The sequence below is a fragment of the Oncorhynchus mykiss genome, chromosome 1 (assembly GCF_057628025.1).
Source record: "Oncorhynchus mykiss isolate SJ-2025 chromosome 1, ASM5762802v1, whole genome shotgun sequence".
Classification (NCBI taxonomy): domain Eukaryota; kingdom Metazoa; phylum Chordata; class Actinopteri; order Salmoniformes; family Salmonidae; genus Oncorhynchus; species Oncorhynchus mykiss.
Genome location: NC_143022.1, coordinates 54,202,674 through 54,228,585, shown reverse-complemented (window position 1 = coordinate 54,228,585; position 25,912 = coordinate 54,202,674). Strand labels below are relative to the sequence as shown.

General features: G+C 43.3%; 1 protein-coding gene across 2 annotated transcripts in view; it reads left to right on the top strand.

The window, feature by feature from the left end:
- LOC110524655 (contactin-1a) overlaps positions 1-25,912 on the top strand; it is a 123,336-nt gene that overhangs the window by 74,735 nt on the left and 22,689 nt on the right. For both annotated transcript variants that reach the window (XM_021604503.3, XM_021604512.3), the window contains exons 4-16: positions 8,873-8,999; positions 9,257-9,432; positions 9,947-10,042; positions 11,151-11,254; positions 11,565-11,667; positions 12,854-12,953; positions 13,156-13,337; positions 13,666-13,790; positions 15,800-15,917; positions 16,289-16,439; positions 17,051-17,178; positions 20,433-20,605; positions 23,375-23,498. In XM_021604503.3, coding sequence (XP_021460178.2) covers positions 8,873-8,999; positions 9,257-9,432; positions 9,947-10,042; positions 11,151-11,254; positions 11,565-11,667; positions 12,854-12,953; positions 13,156-13,337; positions 13,666-13,790; positions 15,800-15,917; positions 16,289-16,439; positions 17,051-17,178; positions 20,433-20,605; positions 23,375-23,498 — 1,707 coding nt within the window. The remainder of the gene's footprint in view (positions 1-8,872; positions 9,000-9,256; positions 9,433-9,946; positions 10,043-11,150; positions 11,255-11,564; positions 11,668-12,853; positions 12,954-13,155; positions 13,338-13,665; positions 13,791-15,799; positions 15,918-16,288; positions 16,440-17,050; positions 17,179-20,432; positions 20,606-23,374; positions 23,499-25,912) is intronic.

Genomic DNA, 25,912 nt, shown 5'->3' with positions numbered 1-25,912 from the left:
AAAATCTGACAAGAGTTACTAGAAACCATGTTCGGAGGGGATTTCTCCCCCAGCTGGTTATTAGCATGTGTACAGTGAGCACTACACACCAGATCACAAGGCATTTAGTGAATCTGTGAGTGAACTGATAAGTATCTATGTCAACAATTCATGTGAAAGACAGAACTGGAAGCGAAAGAGCAATTTAACACCTCAGACGTGATATGTGGCAGACATCCTTCTCACCAGACAGACTGACTGTTTAGTTTCTTCTCAGCTGCATCCATTCAGTAGTAACTATCACAAGGTTGTAATCTCTTGTGGACAGATGCGCTGTGTGGCTCAATAGGCTCTAATTACCTACCTGTGAATCAGTGGCGTCCAACAGTTTTTGGCGGGGGGGGGGGGGGGGGGGGTCTCCCCAAAGAAATCTAGCTAATATACTGTAGCTAATCTCATGCTATTTTACACATTTTGACATGACACTGAGAGAAAATGTTGCTGTTTCAAGCAAATTTTCTGCAATTCTACTCATATTACCATGGGGCAGAGAAAAACATGTGCAGTGTTATAGCTAATCCAATGCTATTCTACACATTTGTCAATGAGACTGAGAGAATTCCCAATTTTAAAGGTAATTTCTTGCAATTCTACATATGGGACAGAGAGGAAAATGTGCAGCTACTGTATATAGCTAATTTTCATTCCATTCTACATGTTTTACAATGAGACAGTAATTAGTGTTTGTTTCTATCTCACAATTTTAACCATAACTGTTTATTAACCTCTCTGGGATATGTGGGACGCTAGCGCGGAAAATTCAAATAAATTACTATAAAAATCTAACTTTCATGAAATCACACATGTAAGATACCAAATTAAAGCTACACGTGTTGTGAATCCAGCCAACATGTCAGATTTCAAAAAGGCTTTTTGGCGAAAGCAAACAATGCTATTATCTAAGGATAGCACCTCCGTGAACAAAGAGAGAGAAGCATATTTCAACCCTGCAGGCGCGACACAAAACGCAGAAATAAAAATATAAATCATGCATTACCTTTGACGAGCTTCTTCTGTTGGCACTCCAATATGTCCCATAAACGTCACAAATTGTCCTTTTTGTTCGATTAATTCCGTCGATATATATCCAAAATGTCAATTTATTTGGCGCGTTTGATCCAGAAAAACACCGGTTCCAACTTGCGCAACGCGACTACAAAATATCTCAAAAGTTACCTGTAAACTTTGCCAAAACATTTCAAACTACTTTTGTAATACAACTTTAGGTATTTTCTAAAGTAAATAATCGATAAAATGAAGACGGGATGATCTGTGTTCAATACAGGAAGGAAACAAACTGACGCTACCTTTCTGGTCATGCGCCTCTAACAAACAATACACTTGAAGTGACCCTCGTTTTGAACTTCTTCATTACACAAAGGAAAAACCTCAACCAATTTCTAAAGACTGGTGACATCCAGTGGAAGCGGTAGTAACTGCAAGAAGGTCCCTTAGAAATCTGGATTCCCAATGAAAACTCATTGAAAAGAGAGTGACCTCAAAAAAAAAAAATTGGAATGTTTTTTTCTCTGGGTTTCGCCTGCTACGTAAGTACTGTTATACTCATAGACATGATTCAAACAGTTTTAGAAACTTCGGAGTGTTTTCTATCCAAATCTACTAATACTATGCATATCTTATCTTCTGGGGATGAGTAGCAGGCAGTTGAATTTGGGCATGCATTTCATCCGGACGTGAAAATACTTCCCCCTGTCACCAAGAAGTTAACGTGTAAACAAATATATATTATTGATGGTTAAAGTAATTTGCCCATTGTTAAATGCATAATTAACAGTATTATTTGATGTGAACCTGTTTTTGCCATTGGGCCTGGATATCAGACTGCAGAGCTCTTTAATGCAGAGTTGTGTAAATGAGGTGGGAAGTTTTCAATTGGCTGACACCTATCACGTGATTTGTGCAGGCTAAAATATGGTGCGTTGGGATGCTATCGTAAACTTTTATGTTTGTAACAAGCATTGTAAGAAGCACTCGTTGTTACACCTCTGTAATTACAGACTGCAATTACCACCAGTTACATCTTGCTATTAGTGTAAATATGAATTATTACGATTAATTACAATACTTGTTACGGTGTAATTACACTGTAAAAGGCCCCCGTAACATTAAGTGTTACCTTGTTTTCTCCATGCTGGACGTATTCCCATTGCAAAACATTTTTGGTTGCTTACCCTACTGAAAATGACCTTGTAATTTAGCTCTCAGTCTGTCTGTTTATGGGCCGTGGCCTTAAAGCCTTGAGGCCCTGTGGAACGTCCTTCGTGATTCATTGAGGCCCTTCAAAGGCATCACAGGCAAGCTAGTCTCAAAGAGCATTTTGTTGGACACTTAACCCAAGTCCAGGAAGATTGAGAGAGTTGGAGAAAATTCTGATAGATTTTTGCTGTCCTCTGTATGGCCTGCAGTTGACTAGTTTCTCTGGTTTTAGACCTTTTGACGGTTTCCGGATGTTTTTAGACCATTCGAAGACATAGTTTACACTTCCCTCGACCACTAGATTAGAACATAGATGGGGATGGTCTATTTCAGCAAAATTTCATCACTGCAAGTTTGGCTGTACGGCATCGATATTAGGAAGGCATCAGTTGTCAGGCAACTCCAAGTCCGAGATATTAATCACATCGATATTAGGAAGGCATCAGTTGTCAGGCAACTCCAAGTCCGAGATATCAGTCACATCGATATTAGGAAGGCATCAGTTGTGAGGCAACTCCAAGTCCGAGATATCAATCACATCGATATTTGACCTGCAGTTGACTTGTCCTTCTTTGGGACGTTATTAGACAGCTCTTTTCCATTTTAAAACACACCATAGCCTGTGTGTCCCTCGTTCCACTAGATTAGAACACAGCTATGTTTGTTCCAGCAAACTTTCATCATTGACAGTTTTTTTTGTTTGGTCACTTCTGCAGCCAATAAGACATGAGAGTGTAGCTGGCAGGTGTCAAAAGAGGGACAGAACAAACTTTTGTAAGAGCTAACTAGGTTATTAGCATGATATATGCTTCCTACTGCATCTATCTTCAATGACCTGGAAAGATTTGTGTCCCTGCTTAATTTTTGGTATTCTGCGCTCTGACAAACTAGTACACAAACCATCAGTCCTTCCCTCCAGGATCTTCCAATGTATTTAAAAAAATAAAAACACTTGTAGCAAAAAAATACAATGGAAGTATGTCTGTCTCGTATAATGTAGCCCGCAAACAATGGAAGTATGTCAAGGCCATTATTGGGCCTCAGTACTCCCTAGTCCCCAGTTCTGGCCTTGCATCGACCCACAGGGTGGTGGTGGTTGAAACACTTTAGAACGTTATCGGCCTGTCAGCGTGGGTTAACAGACTGGCACTGGCCGAGGGTGCGTCCAAAATGGCACCCTCTTCCCTATATAGTGCACTACTTTTGACCAGGGCCCTGTAAAGGTTATAGGGTGCCATTTGGGACTCGGGCCTGGAAGTTCCCCTCTCATCGTTGTTGGCTGGGGAAGGACAGAGCCTAATGAAACGCTGTCTGGGGGGTCAAGGTTAACTTTTACCGCGTCTCTTCTGGGGATCCTTCCGCTGTAGCAGATGATGAGGATGCATGTTCCTCCACAACAACACACGTGATGATCTGGTTAAATGTCCTGACATTACGGCGATGATGAGGACCTTTAGGAAATGGTTTATTTGTCTGGCGTTATGTTGCCATGGGAGCGGCAACGAGTCTTGTAACAATACAGTGATCTAGATGTGTTATGCTATTATAGATGGAATGCGTGATGTTTTTGAAGGTTCCGAGAGTTCATCAGGTTCATCAATTTGTAATTGAGAAAATTCAAGTTAATTAAGCAGAGGTTGGCCACGAAGAAAGAGCATCTTACGTTATTGTAATGTATTTTAGATGTTCTGTAACAATAATACAAAAAAACGTTATTATTATTTTCTTCCTTTATGGAGAAAATAAAATGGGTGAATAACTAGAATTGACAGATTATGTGAAAATATGTTGGTTTCACGGCTTCTGTTTGGATAAAACGCATAGATAATGATACAGCTCTTTCTAGAAATAACACAAATGATGAACTGTTGAGCTATAGGAAGCGTTTCCATTGACTCTAGTCACGTTTGTTGTGCATTTGGAAGACGTAACACACACCAAGGTGACTCCTTGTCACAGAAAGATGGGAGGCCTCCTACTTATCTATAGACAAGGTCAGGGACCTGCAATGGTTAATTTACTGTGTGCTGTCATAGTGTACAGGGTATGCATAGATAGCATTATTTATATATTCCCCTCACCCACCACTATATTCCCTCACTAACCAACCAGTGACAGTCAGTGAAGGGTGAATTGAAATGATTTTGTGAGAAGGGGAACATGTCGTGACAATGCATGCAGGGTGCGTTGTTTATTCTCTCCTAGACATCATCTCTCACTCTCTCTCTCTTACTCTCTCTCCTCTCTCTCTCTCTCTCTCTCTCTCTCTGTTCACGGCCTCTCACGTTCTCTCTCTCATGGATGATAAGTGTTGTATCGACCGCGGGCGATCAAATTGGGTATGCTTTTGTGGATGTCACAGCAGGTGTGCAAGAATAAAGGGCCAGTCTGCCTTTGTAAGTGCGTCTGCGAATGTAGCAGCAGAGATGTGCAAGATTAAGGCCCCTGCATCTATGTAAACCCTAGGACACATTTATGTTATCTCCACTATGTGTCGTGTTGCGTGAATGCATGCAGAGCATGCTGCAGGATCTAGGGCCTACAGTAGACAGGTTTCCGTTGACCCCAAGTTTAATCAACAAAAGCAATGCTGCAAAAAAAATCATTACGAAATGTGTAATGGAAACAGCAGATATGGGATAGATGTAATAAAGATCGACAAAATTTGTATCCGTTCGACAGAGGTGTATTTTTATTGTGTTTAACTGTCTTTATTTGCGACAAATGATGATGCAAATTGTGTTTTTCGAATAAATGATTGCCAAATCATTTTGAACGCAATGGCATCACTTAGGCCTAATTATTATGCTCCACCCCACATTGAATTATAAATGCCTACTCCTTCAAAAATCCAAAACAACAATTTGCAGGACAAGGATTGTCCTGACTTTCAAGAATGCCTGAATTGCTTCACCTTGCTTTTCTGGTCGACCCGATTCGAGTTTCACCTTCTAATTAGTTCATATCTACAGTGCAAATTTCACCTTGGCTTGGTCCGTGGCGATACGATGGCACATGTGGAATTATTAGAGTATGGCAAATAGTAGTCAATTATTGTATTCTATCCATGTTTGCGCTCGCAGCCTACCTGAGACATGAAACAGAGAGGTGGCTAGGCATACAGGCTGTCACCAATTTACTAATGACCAATTTGCCTAAATGGAAACACTTCAACCTCTCGCTCTCTCTCTCTCGCTCTCGCTCTCTTGCTCTCTCTCGCTCTCTTGCTCTCTCTCGCTCTCTTGCTCTCTCTCGCTCTCTCTCTCTCTCTCGCTCTCTCTCTCTCTCGCTCGCTCTCTCTCTCGCTCTCTTGCTCTCTCTCTCGCTCCATATATATCTATCTACACATGCACCATACAGTATGACCATGCACATCTCTTGTACTGAATAGTATTCACATCTTAACGTATTCTTTGTGATGCAGTGATAGCCAGTGTGCTCTACAGTAACACTTTCACAGTGAGGATTTGGCTAGCAGCAAAGCTCTAGCCACATTTCACTCACAGACCTGGCATGGTGAACATACCCACAGAATGCTGCAGTAGGGATGCCTTCAGGATACAGCACATATGTTCACTGTCCCAATTGGACGACAACCAATTTCTTCATGTAATCAAACAAACAAACAGATAGACGCCCAGATAAACAACTGTCTGGGAGTTAACTACATGCTAGCTTGTAGCTTGACTAGTTATATGTCTGTATTATTTATTAATTACATTTACAAATGATATCACCATATGCCTAAATAGGTGCAACACTTATATATAGCTCACATATCCATTGTAAAATAAAATCATTATCGAGTTTCCCTACAGGCTGGGAGACAAAGGCATCTTGCACTGTCACAGTTCTCTACACTATTATAACGCTTAAATAACAATCCAAATTCCTGCTGGCTAAAATGTTGCCTAATATATATATATATATACCTACCTGATGAAGAATAGATGTGTCATTTCATTAGAGGCTCTGATGCCAAGAAGGGAAGTAAGAATGAAAGGAGGAAAAGAAAAGCTTCAGACGAGACCAGGATCCTGGATCAGGAGAGAGCAGGTTTGTGTTGGTACTGTTCCAGTATAGGCCAGACAGTGTTGTTGAGTCCTGTTGTCTGGTAATAATGTCCAGAGGAAAGGCTCTTCTCTTCACAGCCCAGGAGAGAATAGGGTGTGTGTGTGTGTCGGTGTGTTTGTCCATTGACTGCCGAGGACATGATTGCATACCCCGAAAAAGCTTTTACACCTCTTTAATGGAGTCACCCAGCCATTGCTACCACAGCCAAGTCATGCCAGAAGATGAGACAGAGAGGGGGATTAATACAGAGAGAGAAAGTGTCTGAGAGACGCACAGAATGAGAGGAGAGAGAGAGACGGAGAACAATATGGAAGTCTTTCGAGGGGGACTGTGAGAGGGAGAGAGAGGTCTACAAGAAGTAGGGAACAGAGAGATGAGAGAGATGGAGACCGAGAGAAACAGTCGGTGTTTGAGCCAGGGAAAGAGGGAGAAAGAAAGAGACGATTGATGTTTCTTCATTGAGAGAGCGATAGAGGCAGAACAGCGAGACGGTCGAGGGAGAGAGAGAGGCATCAAGAAGCAATGAGAACTAGTGAGAGAGGAGAGAGACCTTCATCTGAGAGGGGAAGGGAGAGAGAGCATTAATACAGATGTGAGAGCATCAAGGTCCCTGGTATCTGCAGGCTGTGGGCTTTATGGGGTCTGTTCAACACTCCTCTCTACCATCTGTCACTTCACATGGTACAGTCAAGAAGTGGTGAACACACACACACACACACACACACACACACACACACACACACACACACACGACCTTACGATGACCAGCATTCCTTTCACTGGGCCAGACAGGCCTGTGTGTCCATTTCAACTCTCTTCCATACGGTCACTGCTCTTCTCCTCTTCTCCTCTCTTCTTCCCTGAACACTGTTTCTCACTTAACGTGCCTCCGTGCCCTATTTATGGCAGAGCATGTGTAATTCTCTCTCTCTCTCTCTCTCTCTCTCTCTCTCTCTCAAGCAGCAGTCATTCCAAATGGTTGGAACTAGGCCATCAAGCTATGACAGTGTCAAGCACTTACACATGGTCCTTGTGTTGGAGGGTGTGAGCGTCATTCCTGTCCATTGCAATTGTTTTCTTACATTTTCTGAAGTATCGGATAAAATCACATTTTCTGAAGTCCCAAGTCCTCTCGCTCTTGTTCTCATTCTCTGTCTCTCTCTCTCTCGCTCTCCCTCATTGTCTCTCTCGCTATATCTCTTTCACTGAGAATGAAGACTATAATATCAATAAGGCACCTCAGGGGTTTGTGGTATATGGCCAATATACCGCTGTTAAGTTATTATGCACGAAGCAACTCGGAGTGCCTGGATCCAGCCCTTAGCCGTGGTATATTGACCATATGCCACAAACCCTTGGTACCTTATTGCGATTATAAACTGGTTACCAACGTAATTAAAGTGGTAAACAATTCTTTTTTTTTTTGTCATATCCGTGGTCTACTGCCTGATATACCACAGCTTTCAGCTCAAACCACCCGGTCTTTTTTTTCTGTCAGGATATTGTGAGACTATGAACCCTTTGTCTTGGGTTTGTAAAGGTGACAGTTCGTGTGTAATTCTTATTTTCTAGGGGAATGAATTTTCAGGGAATCTTTTCAGAGGCATTGCTTTCCTATGTAGACAGATGAGATAAGTGCAGGGTGTGTGTGTGTGTGTGCGCGCGCGCAGAGGTCGCTCCTCAGTGACAGTGGCATAGAGGTGACAGATGTGCTCAGAGAGCGAGATCACACACAGACACACCTGAATGGACAGTCACGATCTGAGAGAATAATCAGCATCTCAGGAACATTTTGCCTCATTGGTTATTCATTGCCTTGTCTTGCATTGTGTCTCTGTCTTATTCATGGGAGCTCTGTGATGCGTGTGTTTTTTAATGACTAATTGGATCTAATTATCCAAGTGTGTGTGTGTGCGTGCGTGGCGCGTATGTTTTGATCGTGTGTGTGCGTGCGTTTGCACACGCACGAGATCTCGTTGTCAATGTGTGTCGACACCGGTTTAAAGGCAGGTCGAATGACGCAAGGCATTTCCATCAAAGAGATCTCTCTCTGTGTTTAGCCCGCCGACTGCTTGTCTTGTCAACTCTGAGGATGATGGGGGCATCTGAAAGGGTTTTGGGTGAAATGTTCGCTTCCAATTTAAGATTTGGTATTTGCTTCCGACAATAATTGAACCAATGGGAGATGGTTCTGCGTATAGTAGGTTAGCCACCTGACATCGGCAGATACTGCAGTACTAAGAAATACCAAGGGTGCGGGAGGAGCCAAGTTGCTGGGAGTAGAAAGATGTTACACCATGTTGTTCATGCACTGCAAGAATATGCAGTTAATCAATAAAAAATGTTTTCTTCGTGAGCGAAAATAAACTCAAATTCACATCACTCACTCACACGTCTAATCCCGAGACCTGTGCCTCAGTCGTTAGGCGCGAAAGAAACGGAACTGAAACAGACAGATGGACAGGATTGTTTCCGATCTGACCGACTAGTTCCTGATTCATTCGCCCTATTTGTCTGTGTGTGTGTGTCTCTTTCCTCTCAGACGATGCTACAGGTTACGGTCCGGTGTTTGAGGATCAGCCGGTCGAAACCATCTACCCCGAGGAGTCGCCTGAGGCCAAAATCACCATGAGCTGTCGAGCACGAGCCAACCCACCTGCCACATACCAGTAACATATGCTCTGCTCTCCTCTCTGCTCACCCCCTTAAATACCACACGCTGTGTGTGCTGTTTGTCGCCCCCCCCCCCCCACCCCCCATCTCTCTGTCTCTCCCCAGCATGATGGCCAAGTCTGGAGGTCCTAATATATGCCTTTAAAGGACTTTAAAACATCCAGGCCTCATTCGCCATTGCAAATCTTGAAATGTGGAGAAATGCATTGTGATATGTATGTTTTAAAATGAACGTGGTCTTCTCCTTCTTCAGGTGGAGGTTGAACAGCCGGAGCATAGACCTGGATGGTGATAACCATTACACTCAGGTCGGGGGCGACCTGGTCATCTCTAACCCCATCAAGAACAAACACGTTGGGAACTACTCCTGTGTGGCCACCAACGACTACGGCACTGTGGTCAGCCGAGAGGCTGGCGTCCGGTTTGGATGTGAGTGGATGGGACACTGGGGGCGCGATCGGGTCCACTGTTCGTTTTGTTGCGTGACACATTATCATAGGCAGGAAGGACGGAGGGATGTTTTATGAACAGGGGCTACACTTTCATGCCTATGTTAGTAGAGCTGTGATAGTAGAGCTGATAGTAGAGCTGTAGAGCTGTGATAGGGCCTCGGGAGGGAGGCAGCAGCGCCACATCATAACAACTTTGGAAATTACATTTGAATGGTATAGAGTGTGGCACGAGCCGGAATCACTTCTGCCGAATCAATAGTTAGTTCCCTCCCTTTGAAATATGACAGCTGCAAATTGTAAGCCTGCTAGCTAAACTAATGCAGGTTCTGGTTTTAAAATGGCTTTGAGCTAGGAGGTTACAGGGTTTAAGGGTATAGGAGGATAAGTGTTATTACTTAAATGAGGTGAGGGAGAGCATCACAGTGGATTCTCCAGGCACGTTAATGAATCTGAACTCTCGGTCTTCCTCTTCCCCCCCCTCTCTCCTCCAGACCTGGACTTCTTCTCATCTGAGGAAAGAGAGGCGGTGCACGTGAAGGAGGGCCAGGGGGCAGTCCTGCTCTGCGCTCCCCCACCACACTACCCACGTGAGTGCTAGCTAGATTAACAGCTGCAGCTAATTCTCTGACGCTAGGCTATTTCTACAGCTTTTGCCTTAAGACATGTCTTCAAAATGTATCATTAAACGGTCATAAGATGTCTTGAAAAGTATCTATCTTCATGTGTCTCAAGAAGTCTTGACTTAATGTCTCAAGATGTGTCGAGACGTCTTAAGACAAAGTGTGATGGCTGGGGATGAATGCTAGGGTGCTAGGTTAACACTATGGTCTGTAGCATTGCACATATTACATGTGTCTCTATTCCAGTATTAAATCCAACAGTATGTTATGGCAATTAACCCAGATAGTCATAACAGTGAAAATCAATGAAAGTGTGCCCCCTGCTGGTGACTGGCAGTACTGCTTCATGAGGCTGCTTCTGTTCTGACACATTGTAGGCTATATCCTCACACTGTAGCCCTGAGCTGAGTTTTACCCTTATAGTCTCAGTGTAGGGATGTGTGAGGCAAAATAAGCTGTTTTGAATGCTTTTTAAAAATGTAATTTCATACAGTAGCTTTGTATTCTTCGTCAAAGGTACTTTACACTAATCTGTTCAGGTTTTAATATCTGTGTCGGGCATGTTTCTTGGCCCAATTTTGATCTCCTTTATTTGTATATTTCTTAATTATTGATCTTCGTTAAACAAACCTATTTGGTATCAACCAGGAGCTCCACTAGAGTTCTGCACAGCAGATATGCATAGTCATTCTTATGCAAATTATACACCAAAATCATTGTGTGAAATGACGGTAAACATACATGTATTTCAGCTGCTACTGAATTACAGTTCCTCAGTGATACTTGTCCTTTTCAACTCTTTTCATTAGCGTCATGATGACAGTTTGATATTAAAGCATCAAATGCTTTCGTTGTTATAGCTTTCATTTTAAAGTATCGTTTGGGTCAGCATGATAGTGTGGTTTGGGTCAGCATGATAGTGTGGTTTGAAAATAGTGTAAGTATAAGAATAAAAGAGCCTTTCTCCTGGCTCGGCTCCATCTTGGCACTCCGCCGCTCCCCCACCTCCTCTGTCTTTGACTGACAGATTCAGGCTTGATCGCCAGGTTGAGGGTTGTGTATCTTTTCTCCACAGACGAGCTGTCATTCCGCTGGATTCTGAACGAGTTCCCTATCTTCATCACGCTGGATAAACGTCGCTTTGTCTCCCAGACTACAGGGAACCTCTACATCTCAAAGGTGGATTTCAGAATGTGTCTTCGACTGGACTGCAATGCCACCCTATCATTTCACCCTACCATACTTTTTTTTTTTTTTACACACCCTATCTGGTCAAAGGTAGTGCACTATCATGGGAATTAGGGTGCCATTTCTGACACAGCCTTTGAACTTTATTGAGCGACGCTCACAGTTTTATATAAACTGAAGAAAGGCTGAGTTTACAGCATACAAATGTTCGTGTAAAAACACACGGTGACAAACATGGGCTACATAATACAGGATATAAGATCAAATGTGTTTTACCTGAATTGTTTACGTCTCTCACCAGGTGGATTTATCAGACAGTGGCAACTACTCCTGCTTCGTCTCCAGTGCCTCCATCGCCAAGAGCGTCTTCAGCAAGTTCATCCCCCTCGTCCCCCTGACTGAACGTTGGTTCCTGTTTTTCAGTTCCTTTTTTAACTGTCCTGTATGTTGAGGTAGAGGAATCTATTCAGCAAAGATTCCTGTCCCATCGTATCTAATAGTATGCACGCACCATGGCCTATAATAAAAGTTGTCGTTACCCTGGAGGATTTCCGTAATCACACAATTGCCCACTTTTTTTGGTTTGGAAGATATGAATCTGTTCAGTGCAGATGGACACCATATTACCCTACAGTATGTGAGATCATTATCAAGGTGTTAGATATCACACAATTGCCTACTGTTTGTAGTTTGCTTAGGGCAGTAGAGTTGGTCCAGCTTGTGACCAGCGAACCACATATGAACATTGTTAAAAAGAGGTCGGTAACAGGCGAGAACCCAGGCAGTCACCATCTCTGGAGTTGGAGTTTGAGATCACGGTTGAAGTGTTGAGAGAGAGCCTTGTGCCTGTGTTGTTTATGGTTGTGGGAAAGGCTTGATTAGAGAAATGATTGAGATAAAAGATGGAGAGGAGGCCTCGCTTTCCTCAAGGGTTCATAAATGATTACTTGTTGGTGATGTACTCTCAGTTGGTCCTGTTTGCCGAGTTTATTTTCACGTTACCTAGTACCAACCTAGCAGATTTAAAAACACAAACTAGCATGTTCTTAGCCTGGTCCCAGATATGTTTGTACTCTCTTGGCAACGCCTGTGGTCGTGTCCTATTTGGCGATTACATGCATGGCGATTACCCAAGGAGTTGTCTATAGCACAAACGTAATAGGGAGCATGGGAGCGTGTCGTGTTCTAGTTGAAAAGGTTGTAGGGGAGGACAGTTTACCCGGTAACACTTCATGGCTTTGTCATGCACATGTTTCATTATGACCACGTTACTACTACACAACACGGGCCTCTGGCTGTGTCATGGCCCATATTTAGCACTGTATTGGACACTCATCCTGAAGGGCAGACTGAGCTGGAAACTGTGTGTGTGTGTGTGTGTGTGTGTGTGTGCTACAGCATAGCTAACGTATCCTACCCGACACAACCGTTTACAAGAAAGCGCCTCCAACCGTATATTGTCCGTACACAGAGTTAACTAACACAACATCTTGTTGCTGGTCTAAGTTGTTCTGCCTCCTCGGGGGTTGTTATGAATAAACAGGTGACTCACATCCAGTTGTTTCTATTTCCTGTTTCTCCACCAACCAGGTCCAATCAGGAAATACCCCGCTGACATCAAAGTCAAGTTCCCAGACACTTACGCACTGGTGGGACAGAATGTCACAATGGAATGCTTCGCCCTGGGAAAGTAAGTATGGATAAAGCCAGTGCATTGCTACAAGTACATATATTAGAGCATCACTTATACTTGCTATCCTAGCTCAGACTTGAGAGTATGAAATAGTTTATTGTAATACAGCTGTATGTATAGATTCTAATGACAAGGCTATGGGATTATAGGTCTAAGCTCCTCTCCGTTGTTCTCACTTCTTATCCCTCACTCTCCACAGCCCCATCCCTCAGATCCGCTGGAAGAAGATGAACGGAGAGCTGCCGTCCAATCACGACGTCAGCATGGCGGGGGCCCACCTCCACCTGTACAACGTGCAGTATGAGGACGAGGGGACATACGAGTGTGAGGCCCTCAACTCCAAAGGAAAGGACTGGCACAGGGCACGCGTCTCTGTAGAAGGTGGGGCTACTAATAAGGTATATATTCCCCAGCTTGGTAGTAGCAAATTATTTGACTTGCAAATTGTTATGATTTAACACCTTTTCAGGCCTCAGTTGAGTTGTGCAGGTGGCCTGGTGATTAAGAGCGAGCAGTCGGGCCAACAACCAAAAGGTTGCTGGTTTGAATCCCTGAGTTGACTAGGTGAACGATCTGTTGATGTGCTCCTGTAAATTGCTATGGATAAATGCACAATTCTCACATAGATCATGCATTGATGTTGAGCGTTGATCTCAAGATGGGATTTGGGCCTCACACTGTCTGTTTTCCTCATCTCACTCTGTTCCAGCATTCCCGGAGTGGACCGAGTCCATCAACAGTACAGAGAAGGACATCAGTAGTGACTACACCATGTCCTGTGTGGCTAGCGGCAAGCCCAAACCCCACGTACAGTGGCTCAAGAACAGCTATGCCGTAAGAGAACTTTCACATACCCTTTTCACACTGCTGAGCTGAGCCGAACAGAGCCAAGCAGAGCTGTGCTGAGCTGGTCTGGTTAATCACCCACCATAGTTGCTGGTACCGTAATGGAAAATACCATATGAAGACAAAACATCTGAGCCAGCACAGTGTGGTTGGGGTTGGCAATGTGAATCAGGCAATAGTACTAGGGCGACGCACAATTGGCCCAGCGTCATCCGGGTTTGGCCGAGGTAGGCCGTTATTGCAAATAAGAATTTGTTGACTTGCCTAGTTAAATAAAGGTTAAATAAAATATACAAATGTATATACTTTTAAATATTGCTCCATCAGCTATGGTGTATGCATAACCAGGCCTGCTCAGTACAGCTTGATTTGGTTTGGCTCGGTTGAGTTGTGTTAAAATTCCTGTAGTGTTCCAGCACTACCCTCTCAGCAGCCAAGCATCAGGGTGGCAACTGTTGTGACCGGGCCGCTAGCATGGGTACTCTGAATAGTCTGAACACAAGGCACAGTCAAGATTCAGGAGAAGGTACCTCTTGTTGTTTCTGAGGAGGTGCCAGCGTGGAGAGGAGGAGAAAGGAGAGGAGAGGAGAGGAGAGGAGAAGGGAGAATATGAGGAGGGAAGAGAGGCAAGCTGAGGGGTCTTGTGTAGCTCAGTTGGTAGAGCATGGCGCTTGCAACACCAGGGTTGTTGGTTCGTATTCCCACAGGGGACCAGTACAAAAAATGAATTTAATCACTAATGTAAGTGTCTGCTAAAATGCAACGAGGAGAGGGAAAAGTACTTGTTTCTGAGGGTGCCAGCCCAAAGAGGTTACATATCGAACGGTCCCAAACACCAACCCCTGTCAGGAGGGAAGGCAAGTGGGAGGATTCTGATGCCACTGGGATACTTCGTTATGTATTATTGACGGTTTCATTAAGTCAAATAAAGTCATTTTAATGCTAAAGGGATGCTATTTAATTCAACACTGCATCAATTGGCACACGCTATTCCTAGATTTCAAAAGCATTTTGATGTTTTCAACGTCAACGTTGAGGTTTTCACAAAAGTGAAATCTAGATGTTGTCAGTAAAGCGTCACTATTATTTCCTGTGATGAAATCTAGATGTTGTCAGTAAAGCGTCACTATTATTTCCTGTGATGAAATCTAGATGTTGTCAGTAAAGCGTCACTATTATTTCCTGTGATGAAATCTAGATGTTGTCAGTAAAGCGTCACTATTATTTCCTGTGATGAAATCTAGATGTTGTCAGTAAAGCGTCACTATTATTTCCTGTGATGAAATCTAGATGTTGTCAGTAAAGCGTCACTATTATTTCCTGTGATGAAATCTAGATGTTGTCAGTAAAGCGTCACTATTATTTCCTGTGATGAAATCTAGATGTTGTCAGTAAAGCGTCACTATTATTTCCTGTGATGAAATCTAGATGTTGTCAGTAAAGCGTCACTATTATTTCCTGTGATGAAATCTAGATGTTGTCAGTAAAGCGTCACTATTATTTCCTGTGATGAAATCTAGATGTTGTCAGTAAAGCGTCACTATTATTTCCTGTGATGAAATCTAGATGTTGTCAGTAAAGCGTCACTATTATTTCCTGTGATGAAATCTAGATGTTGTCAGTAAAGCGTCACTATTATTTCCTGTGATGAAATCTAGATGTTGTCAGTAAAGCGTCACTATTATTTCCTGTGATGAAATCTAGATGTTGTCAGTAAAGCGTCACTATTATTTCCTGTGATGAAATCTAGATGTTGTCAGTAAAGCGTCACTATTATTTCCTGTGATGAAATCTAGATGTTGTCAGTAAAGCGTCACTATTATTTCCTGTGATGAAATCTAGATGTTGTCAGTAAAGCGTCACTATTATTTCCTGTGATGAAATCTCAACGTTGATGTTGAAACATCCAAGTGCTTTTATTGTAAAATGACATTTTAGGATATATTGAAATGCTGAAGGATATAATTGTGCCATATTTATTTATTCATTTTCTGCAGTACGATAAGCGTGATTTGAGGTTCAGTGCTCTGACGTTTAAGGACTCTGGGATGTACCAGTGTATAGCAGAGAATCGCCATGGAGTCATCTATGCTAACGCAGAGCTGCGAGTGATTGGTGAGTCAAAAGCTCAGAATCATTGTAATTGGCTCAGTCCAAAGATTAAAGGTCACCGCACTAGCTGACCAATTTGGACTGAAATTAAAACATGAAGTTGCCGTGTCAGTTTTCATCGAGGCTACGTTACACATATAAACAAATAACATAGTCCAATAAACCGACAGCATGCCCTTTTCAGCGGTGACTTGATCCAAAACACGTCCTAATTATGGTAATGTGGCATGAACAGAAGTCAATTGCTAACACACACACCCCCATGCTTCTCTCTGAGATTTTTTTCAACACTTTTTTTGTTTTAACAGAAACAGTTTAATTGAATAAACCCTAGTGTAATGACTCAAATATTTTTTCTCTGTGGCCCTATGCAGCGTGCGCCCCTACGTTTGAGCACAACCCTGTGAAGTGGAGGATTCTGGGAGCTAAGAACGGCAGAGTGGTCATAGAGTGTAAACCTAAAGCAGCTCCCAAACCCTCGTTCTCCTGGAGCAAGGGCACTGAACTGCTCTTCAACTCTACCAGGTCAGCATCTGGGGTTGGGCTAATCTGCCTTCACAAAGACCCACCACTCACCACAGGGACACTGGGGCTTCCTGTGCCATAATCACTCTGAAACAAACTACCCAAATCACTATAGCTGAATGATCTCTGTCTCTCTCAAACTACTGAAGTCACCATAGCCAAATAATCCCTGTCTCTCTAAAACTACACAAATCACTATAGCCGAATAATCTCTGTCTCTCTCAAACTACCAAAATCACTATACTTGAATAATCTCTGTCCCTCTAAAACTACCAAAGTCACCATAGCCAAATAATCTCTGTCTCGCTCAAACTACCCAAATCACTCTCAACCACCTACCACTAACTCACTACAGAGGAATTATTTAATAACAGAGATGTCCAACATGACTGCCTGCCTACCATGTAGGTTCTGGAGAGTTTTCCCTGTCCATGTGAATGAGTGCTGAATAGAATGTTGCCTTACAGGATTTGCTCTTGTCACATGTGTATTGCCCTTGTCTATGTATTTTGTACACTCTGAGGATTTTGTGATCATCAGTATCCGATCTCTTGCAATGAAGTAGCTGTATCTGTGTTTTGTAACACTCACATATTGTGTGTTATCATCAGGGTGTTAATCTGGGAGGATGGTAGTCTGGAAATTCTGAATGTGACCGAAGCAGACGAGGGGCGTTACACCTGCTTTGCTGAGAACAATCGGGGCAAGGCCAACAGCACAGGCTCCCTCTCCATCACAGGCAAGCTACAAACACACAATGCACGCACGCACGCGCGAGCACACACACACACACACACACACACACACGAGCCTTGCACAATGGCAGTAGGTAGCACATGGGATATTATAGCGTGCATTTGTTTTGTAAGATTTCCCAATTACAAGCATGTACAGTATGTTGTGAGCTTCTGCTAACTGTACGGCGTGTCAATTATTATTGTTGAGTACATGTTATGGGAATTACACTGAACAAATATTTTAACGCAACATTGTTGGTCCCATGTTTCATGACCTGAAATAGAAGATCCCAGAAAAATGTTCCACATGCACAAAAAGCTCTCAAATGTTGTGCACAAATTTGTTTACATCCCTTATAGTCAGCATTTCTTCTTTGACAAAATGATCCGTCCACTTGACAGGTGTGGCATCAAGAAGCTGATTGAACAGCATGATCATTACACAGGTGCCCCTTGTGCCGGGGACAATAAAAGGCCACTCTAAAAAGTGCAGTCTTCTCACACAACACAATGCCACAGAGGCTCAAGTTGAGGGAGTGTTGAATTGACATGCTGACTGCAGGAATGTCCACCAGAGCTGTTGCCAGAGAATTGAATGTTCATTTCTCTACCATAAGACACCTCCAACATCGTTTTAGAGAATTTGGCAGTACGTCCAACCGGCCTCACAACCGCAGACCACATGTATGGCGTTGTGTGGGAGAGAGGTTTGCTGATGTCAGCGTTGTGAACAGAGTGCCCCATGGTGACAGTGGGGTTATGGTATGGGCAGGCATAAACTACGGACAATGAGCACAATTGCATTTTATCGATGGCAATTTGAATTCATAAAAATACTGTGACGAGATAATGAGGCCCACTTTTTTTTTTTTAAGATATCTGTGACCAACAGATGCATCTGTAATCCCAGTCATGTGAAATCCATAGATTAGGGCCTAATGAATTTATTTCAATTGACTGATTTCCTTATATGAACAGTAACTCAGTAAAATCTTTGAAATTGTTGCATGTTGCGTTTATATTTTTGTTCAGTATATTATCATAAGGAATAGGGTGTCCACCAACTCTGTCCAGAGTGGACGAAAACACGCTTTGGTGATGAAATTTCACTTCCTGATATTATATAGTATTTTATCAATACAAATATGATTCTTCATGTTCTGAATCATTCAGTGGGGTCTTTCTCTAACATATAATTAACATTATATCTAAAAAGTCAGATTTCGTAACCTAATACATCCTATAATAAGCACCGAGCGGTGCCGCTTCTCACAGCGACTTTTGAGGATTTTCCGTGATGTGGGGGTCATCTGCAAAGTTGTTTCTGCGGGTCGCAAAAAGCTAAATTAACGCGACACGAGCTGAATTCAATGTGAAAGGCTTTGAGAATAAAAAGCTTGCAGTAACGCTCAGTGCTCTGTTGACATTTCACAGAGATACGCTTTTTTCTTCAGGGAGAGATCTCTGAAAAATAACAGGAATCTTGCATTAACGTGAAAAGCGTATGCTAATATGAAAGTACTACATGTCTCAAAATCGATATCTATCTGCTGACCTCCTTTGATTTAGTCACCCTAATCTTGGCCATCCTACGAGGGTAAAAACTCCAATAACATTTGAACGGCTCATGATAGAGACGTGAGGTTTGGATCATTGGTTTTCTTGGAGGAGTATCTACACAATTAACATTTCCCATTGGTCAAAATATGCGCCTCCCAGTTGGCGCAGTGTTCTAGGGCATTGTATCGCAGCGCTAGCTGTGCCACCAGAGACACTGGGTTCGCGCCCAGGCTCTGTCGCAGCTGGCCGCAACCGGGAGGTCCGTGGGGCGACGCACAATTGGCCTAGCGTTGTCCGGGTTAGGGAGGGTTTGGCCGGATATCCTTGTCTCATCGCGCACCAGTGACTCCTGTGGTGGGCTGGGCTGGGCGCAGTGCACGCTAACCAAGGTCGCCAGGTGCACGGTGTTTCCTCCGACACATTGGTGCGGCTGGCTTCCGGGTTGGATGCTGTGTTAAGAAGCAGTGCGGCTTGGTTGGGTTGTGTTTCGGAGGACGAATGGCTTTTCGACCTTCATCTTTCCAGAGCCCTTACGGGAGTTGTAGCGATGAGACAGATTGGTTAGTAATCCAAACCTCAGATACCCTAAAATGTAATTCAACTATAATATTTCATATGGAAAGAAGTATGTTCAATACGAAAACGATATTAGCAGGTGCGTGTCCTCTTCATCATGCGCGCATGCACGAATGTACAAGTCTGTGTCCCTGTAGTAAAACGCATATTTCTTGCTCGTTTTGGAAGAAGCAAGCCTGAAACCTTGAACAAAGACTACTGACACCCAGCGGAAGCCATAGGAATTGCATACTGGGAGCTAGATTTTATTATTTCCCTATACGTTCCATTGGAATGGCATGGGCCCTCAAAAAAATAAAAATTCTGGCTGGTTTTTCTTATTTTTTCCTACCATCTATTGTGTTACATTCTCCTACATTATTTAAACATTTCTACAAACGTCAAAGTGTCTTCTTTCCAATGGTACCAATTATATGCATATCCTGGCTTCAGGGCCTGAGCAACAGGCAGTTTACTTTGGGCATGTCAGTCAGGCTTAAAACCACCACATAAAGTTTGCAATACATTAAGAAGATTTAAAGAAGAGAGATTACTAGAAACTAACTAGGTTTCCCCTTTTATCTGTGTATTAGTTGTTAGAGTAGAAAACACGTGATTTTGTGCGACTCAAAATGGAACAAAATTCTGCAAAGATACAGGAAAAAAAGGAACTTGTGCATTTCAGGTAAAATCACAACCCAATGTTTATATCCCAGGACAAATGAGCTAAATTAATATAGTTGGTTCAGAGTTCGTTTTGATATTTCAACCTGCATGTCCTGATCACATCAACATGTCTGCGACGGAGCACGCGGGCGGTGTCGTCAGCATGTTAGATGTAGACCTGAAGAGTCCACTGTGACCCATATCTCACCCTTCACTGTCCTCTACTGGTCAGAAATGCTCACTACCACCTAACTCCACCCAGTTCACATCAATGCATTTTTACAGTGTCGGACAAATTGCATATATTTCCCTAAGGCTTGACTATTAAACTAAAGTGGAACTTTGGCGGATAATTGTACTGTAGAGTACATCCATTGCTGATCTTTCCACATTGTAGTCAGCACATTGTGGTCAGCGAAGCTCAGCACAATACTGCAAACTTGACTACTTACCCCTTTAATTTTCTTTTCCCCAGAGGCCACTAAGATCACCTTGGCTCCTTCCAACGCAGACGTGACGGTGGGGGAGAGTACCCACATGCAGTGTGCCGCGTCACATGACTCCACGCTGGACATCACATTCGTCTGGACCCTGGACGCCCACTCCATCGACTTCGACCGGGAGGGATCCCACTATGAACGCAACCTGGTAAGAGATTAGAAAGGCAGGCCAGAAAACATTGGGTTGAGTTCAGATCCCGGGTATGGCTGAGATATTAAGTTAGTATTACTCTGGTGTAGCTGTGTAATACTCTGGTATAAATCGTATCTCTGTAACACTGTAACACCGCTGTACTGTAATACCCATTTAGCATCGAAAAGACCCATGAAAGACCCATGGACCGCTAACTGCTGGTGGCCTGTATCAGTTTAACTGCAGTTTCCTCATCAATGATGTGAGCCACTCTCTGTCCGTGCAGCCTTAGCAGTAAGCAGCAGCTAGCGATCCTCATCTGTCCTTCCACAGGAATGTCTCCATGTAACGATTGATGACCTTGCACAGCTGTGTACAAGGCTTATTTCCCCTCTCCTAAAATTACAGCAGGCTCCAGTTGAATTGTATTTGCCAATCAGAATCGTATGACTCATATTATAGTAACTAAGTTAATGTAATGCCGCCTTTATATTCTCAATGGGAGTATTTCATACACAGAAAATATGGCTGTCATTGTAAATGACTGACTCGCCTGGATAAAGGGTCAGTGACGTAAGGAGTGCTTCTTTGACCTTGGTTTGCTTCGTGCTGTGAGAGTGCAGTTCACATAACAAACTGTGAATGGCTACTGTAGATATTCTGCAGGCTTCTGTGGTCAAGTATTCTGTCTATTCCATTTTCCCGTTGAGAATACTAAAGAAGCACCATGTTATATTCGGCGAACAAGGCAGAAGGGCGATAGCCCTCTGGTACAGCTCCCTGTAGTTCTTCTGATTGGATGTTCAGATCTCTGTATCCCACCGAGTTTCTTCCAAAGCCTATGTAGTGACGGGAGTCTGGCAAGCGGGACTATATCCCTCAGGATTTGGAAAGTTGTAGCCTTGTAACAATAGATACCATGTTAATGGGTAATTGGAAGATGGGAAGGGGAATTTTTTTTTGTCTAGCTGGAGCTCACGAGACATTTTACAACAGCCATAATATTTTAAAAAGATGGCCCACATGGACAAATAAAACTCAGAATAATATGCCTGTATCGTCGTGCTACAGAAATAAAACCCAGAATCCAATCAAATATCATTTTATTTGTCACATGCCGAATACAACAGGTGTAGGGGACCTTACCGTGAAATGCTTACTTACATGCCCTTAATCAACAATGTAGTTCAAGAAATATAATTTATAAAATATTTATTAAATAAACTAAAGTTTCAAAAATCAAATAAATCAAAAAGTAACACAACAAATGTACATAACAATAACAATGGGGGGGTCAATGTAGATAGTCCGGGTGACCATTTGATTAGTTGTTCAGCAGTCTTATGGCTTGGGGTTAGAAGCTGTTAAGGAGCATTATGGTCCTAGACTTGGCGCTTGCCGTGCTGTAGCAGAGAGAACATTCTATGACTTGGGGTGACTGGAGTCTTTGAGCATTTTATGGGACTTTCTCTGACACGGGTCGTATATAGTTCCTGGATGTCAGGAAGCTTGGCCCCAGTGATGTACTGGGCCGTACGCACCACCCTCTAGCACCTTACGGTCAGATGCAGAGCAGTTGCCATACCAGGCGTTGATGCAACCGGTCAGCATGCTCTCGATGGTGCAGCTGTAGAACTTTTTGAGGATCTGGGGACCCATGCCAAATATTTTCAGTCTCCTGAGGGGGAAAAGGTATTGTCGTGCCCTCTTCACATCTGTCTTGGTGTATTTGGACCATGATAGTTTGTTGGTTATGTGGACACCAAGGAACTTGAAACTCTCGACCTGCTCCACTTCAGTGGTGTTCGGCCCTCCTTTTCCTGTAGTCCACGATCTGCTCGTTTGTCTTGCTCGCATTGAGGGAGAGGTTGTTGTCCTGGCACCACACTGGTGGGTCTCTGACCTCCTCCCTATTGGCTGTCTCATCGTTGTCGTGATCAGGGCTACCGCTGTTGTGTCGTCAGCAAACCTAATGATGGTGTTGGAGTCGTGCTTGGCCATGCAGTCGTGGGCGAACAGGGAGTACAGGAGGTGTCTAAGCACGCACCCCTGAGGGGCCCCAGTGTTGAGGATCAGCGTGGCAGATGGGTTGTTGACTACCGTCACCAACTGGGGGCGAGAGATGGAGTGAAGTGTTTGGTTTTGGTTCCTACTCTGTTGTGTTAGTGTACTATGATTAAACAATGTAGACAGATGGACTGAGGGGGACAAACTGTATCTGTCTGTACCCCAAACGTCACATCTCAGCCAGTGCCCCGTCACCATGAATAAATTACTACACAATGAGTTACTGTGGTTGGGCCCGTCAGGAAGTCCAGGATCCAGTTGCGGAGGGAGGTGTTTTGTCCCAGGGCCCTTAGCTTAGTGATGAGCTTTGTGGGCACTATGGTGTTGAACACTGAGCTGTATTTCTCTGGACGAATAATATACCTGTATTGTGATATATAAATAGAACCCAGAATAGTGTACCTGTATTGTGATATATAAATCAACCCAAAATAATACACCTGTATTGTGGTATATAAATAGAACCCAGAATAATATACCTGTATTGTGATATATACATAGAACCCAGAATAATATACCTGTATTGTGATATATACATAGAACCCAGAATAATATACCTGTATTGTGATATATAAATAGTGTAGCTAAGTGTCTGTTCTAACTGAAATGACTAGAACTAAGAGGTTGTGTGTCTGCACAGAATGAAATAGGCAATTATGTTACACTATTACTGGTATTATACTGTATCTCTGGATGTGTCCTGTTGTCCCTGTTCAGAATGGTGGTTCCAGTGGAGAGCTGCTCATTAAGAACACCCAGCTGAAGCATTCTGGACGTTACACCTGCACCGCCCAGACCCCTGTGGACAACGTCACCGCATCCGCCAATCTGGTAGTCAGAGGTACGTCACACACGCACGCGCGCACACACACACACACACACACACACACACACACACACACACACACACACACACACACACAGCACTAGAGTTGACAGGGTGGGAGGTACTTATAAGTGGGGTGCTAGACAGAGAGTGGGAGATGATTGACGCCACGTTTTCCCACTCTCTGTGGAACCTGTAGTTTGTCTCCATATCTGCTCTGTATATTAGTTCATTAAACAGATCTAAGTTCTACAAGGTAAGAGGGGCTGCCCTCTGAAAACAAAGTAAATGACAAATTGAATGACAAGCTACAGTAGCTGGCTTAAATAGCCCCTATAAACTGAGCTCTTAACACAGAGGGGGTGTCATAAGTTAGCCTGCAAAATGTGTATGTGTGACTGCATACAGTACGTGTGTGTGTGTGTGTGTGTGTGTGTGTGTGTGTGCGTGAGGGGTTGTAAATCTAGCCAGAGTTAGGAGACCATGGTTGTTTTATGGGCTGATTTGTCAACTCTGTGGCTCTTTCAGAGCAGTGGAAAAACCACTGTAGGAGGATATGCCTTTTGTCTTGGAGCCTGGCCAACCACTGGAGTGTAGGCACATGTCACAGTCTCACACCATGTCATTTATAAACACACTAGTTTAATTATCTGTGCTACCCTGCTGCATCTGAGAATGTTCCAGCCACCAAGGTCCTAGGCTTTTGGGTACAGTCAGATCTTCGATGGGACATGCAGGTCAACGCATCGTCCGAAAAAAAGTCTGAGGAGGTTTGGCAGTCCAAGACCTGAAAACTATCTATGAGACACACATACGTCCTGTGGTGGAAGTATGCTGTTGCCATGTGGCATTTCAACCTCACTGAGAAACAGAACCAGGCCTTAGAAAGAGTCCAGAGCTGGGCCGTCAAGATCATTCAAGGTTCTGGCTACACAACATACTCAGCGGCCTGCCAAAACCTACAGATGAAACCATTGCAGCAGACGAGTGGAGCTGTGCCTGAAATTTGCTCTCAAGCGGCAACGTTTGAGAGCAACACAGAAACACTACAGAAAAAGCCAAATATCCCCATTAGTTCGGCTTTTAAACTGACACGAGACGAGGGGTAGATAATCACGTTGAAATGTTCCTGCTTTTTATTATGTTTATGCTCTTCGTATCTTATGTAAGCTGAACTCAAATTCCATTTCCTTTACTGTAAACTGACAGAGTGCACTGTCGTGGCACATGCATGTATGTATTTGTGTAAATAAAACCTATCTATCCGGAAAGGGAAGTTCAGGCCTGTTATGTGGCCTCCTCAAAGAGCTTGGTAAATGAATGCTCCAGTGTTTGGGGTTCCTTTGGTATTCAAACAATGGAATCTCCTAAAGTATTTCCAAGGCATGACTTCTGCAATGCTGTATGCCCTAAAACAACCTTTCTCTCAGGTGGACAAAGGGGCTCTTTAGAACGGACTAAGAACTTTAGCAGAGGAGAGATCCTGTGTGTGATGATCCCCATCGTGCCCTGGTGGTGATGCTATAGAGCAGGCGCTGACAGATGGGAAGGTGATGTTCCCAGAATGCAGCGAAATAAAAAAAAACAAGGCAGAGACCCTGGCCTGCAGGTATGACCAATGGAGTGCCAAGAGGAAGGAGATGAAAGATGACCATGTGTCAATTCTGACAATGAGGAAGTAGATCTATTGAAGGACTTTACTGGGGAAATATCCCACAGCAGCTGTATCTTATTATTACCATCTTGTTATTATCGCTCTATGTGGTCACGTGCAGTGTCTGGATACATCTACATATCACAACAATGTATAATTGTTGTCGTTCAATGGGCGATTTAAAAACATGAGCTGGCGCACGCCCAGAAAAAAATAGTTTGTGTGGAGGTGCTGACTCACGGCGAATAAATGAAAAACTATCCAAACAAAGAAAGTTCAATGGGGGGAAAAACATTAAAAAGCAGCGCCTTTGAATTCTCTAATAGACTTTCCCCCATATGACAGTCATTTAAAAGAAATAAATGTCCTAGCTCTGAAGCTTATCATCCTGCACAGACCCTGGCCTGCATTCGGACGTGGAGTCAGAGCTTGCTCTATTCACCAGTCCGCTTCCACACAACTATACAACAAGCCTGAAAATGGACTTATTTGTGTAAAAGATGTTAGTTATACCTTCCTGTGAAACAACTGGGGGCTACTTCAGAGTGGAGGCAGAAGCTTAGCACACACACACACACGTACAATCCCCCCTAAATGAATTAACGTCCTATATGATTTGCTCAAAATGTGTTTTGAGTTCAGCATACTGCCATCCACTTGGTATAAGTCTATAGTCAATCCCATTCCCAAATCTTTAACAAATGACCCGAGCGTGCCACTGAACTATAGAGGCATAAGTTTATTAATTACGGTTTATAAATGATATTCATCCATC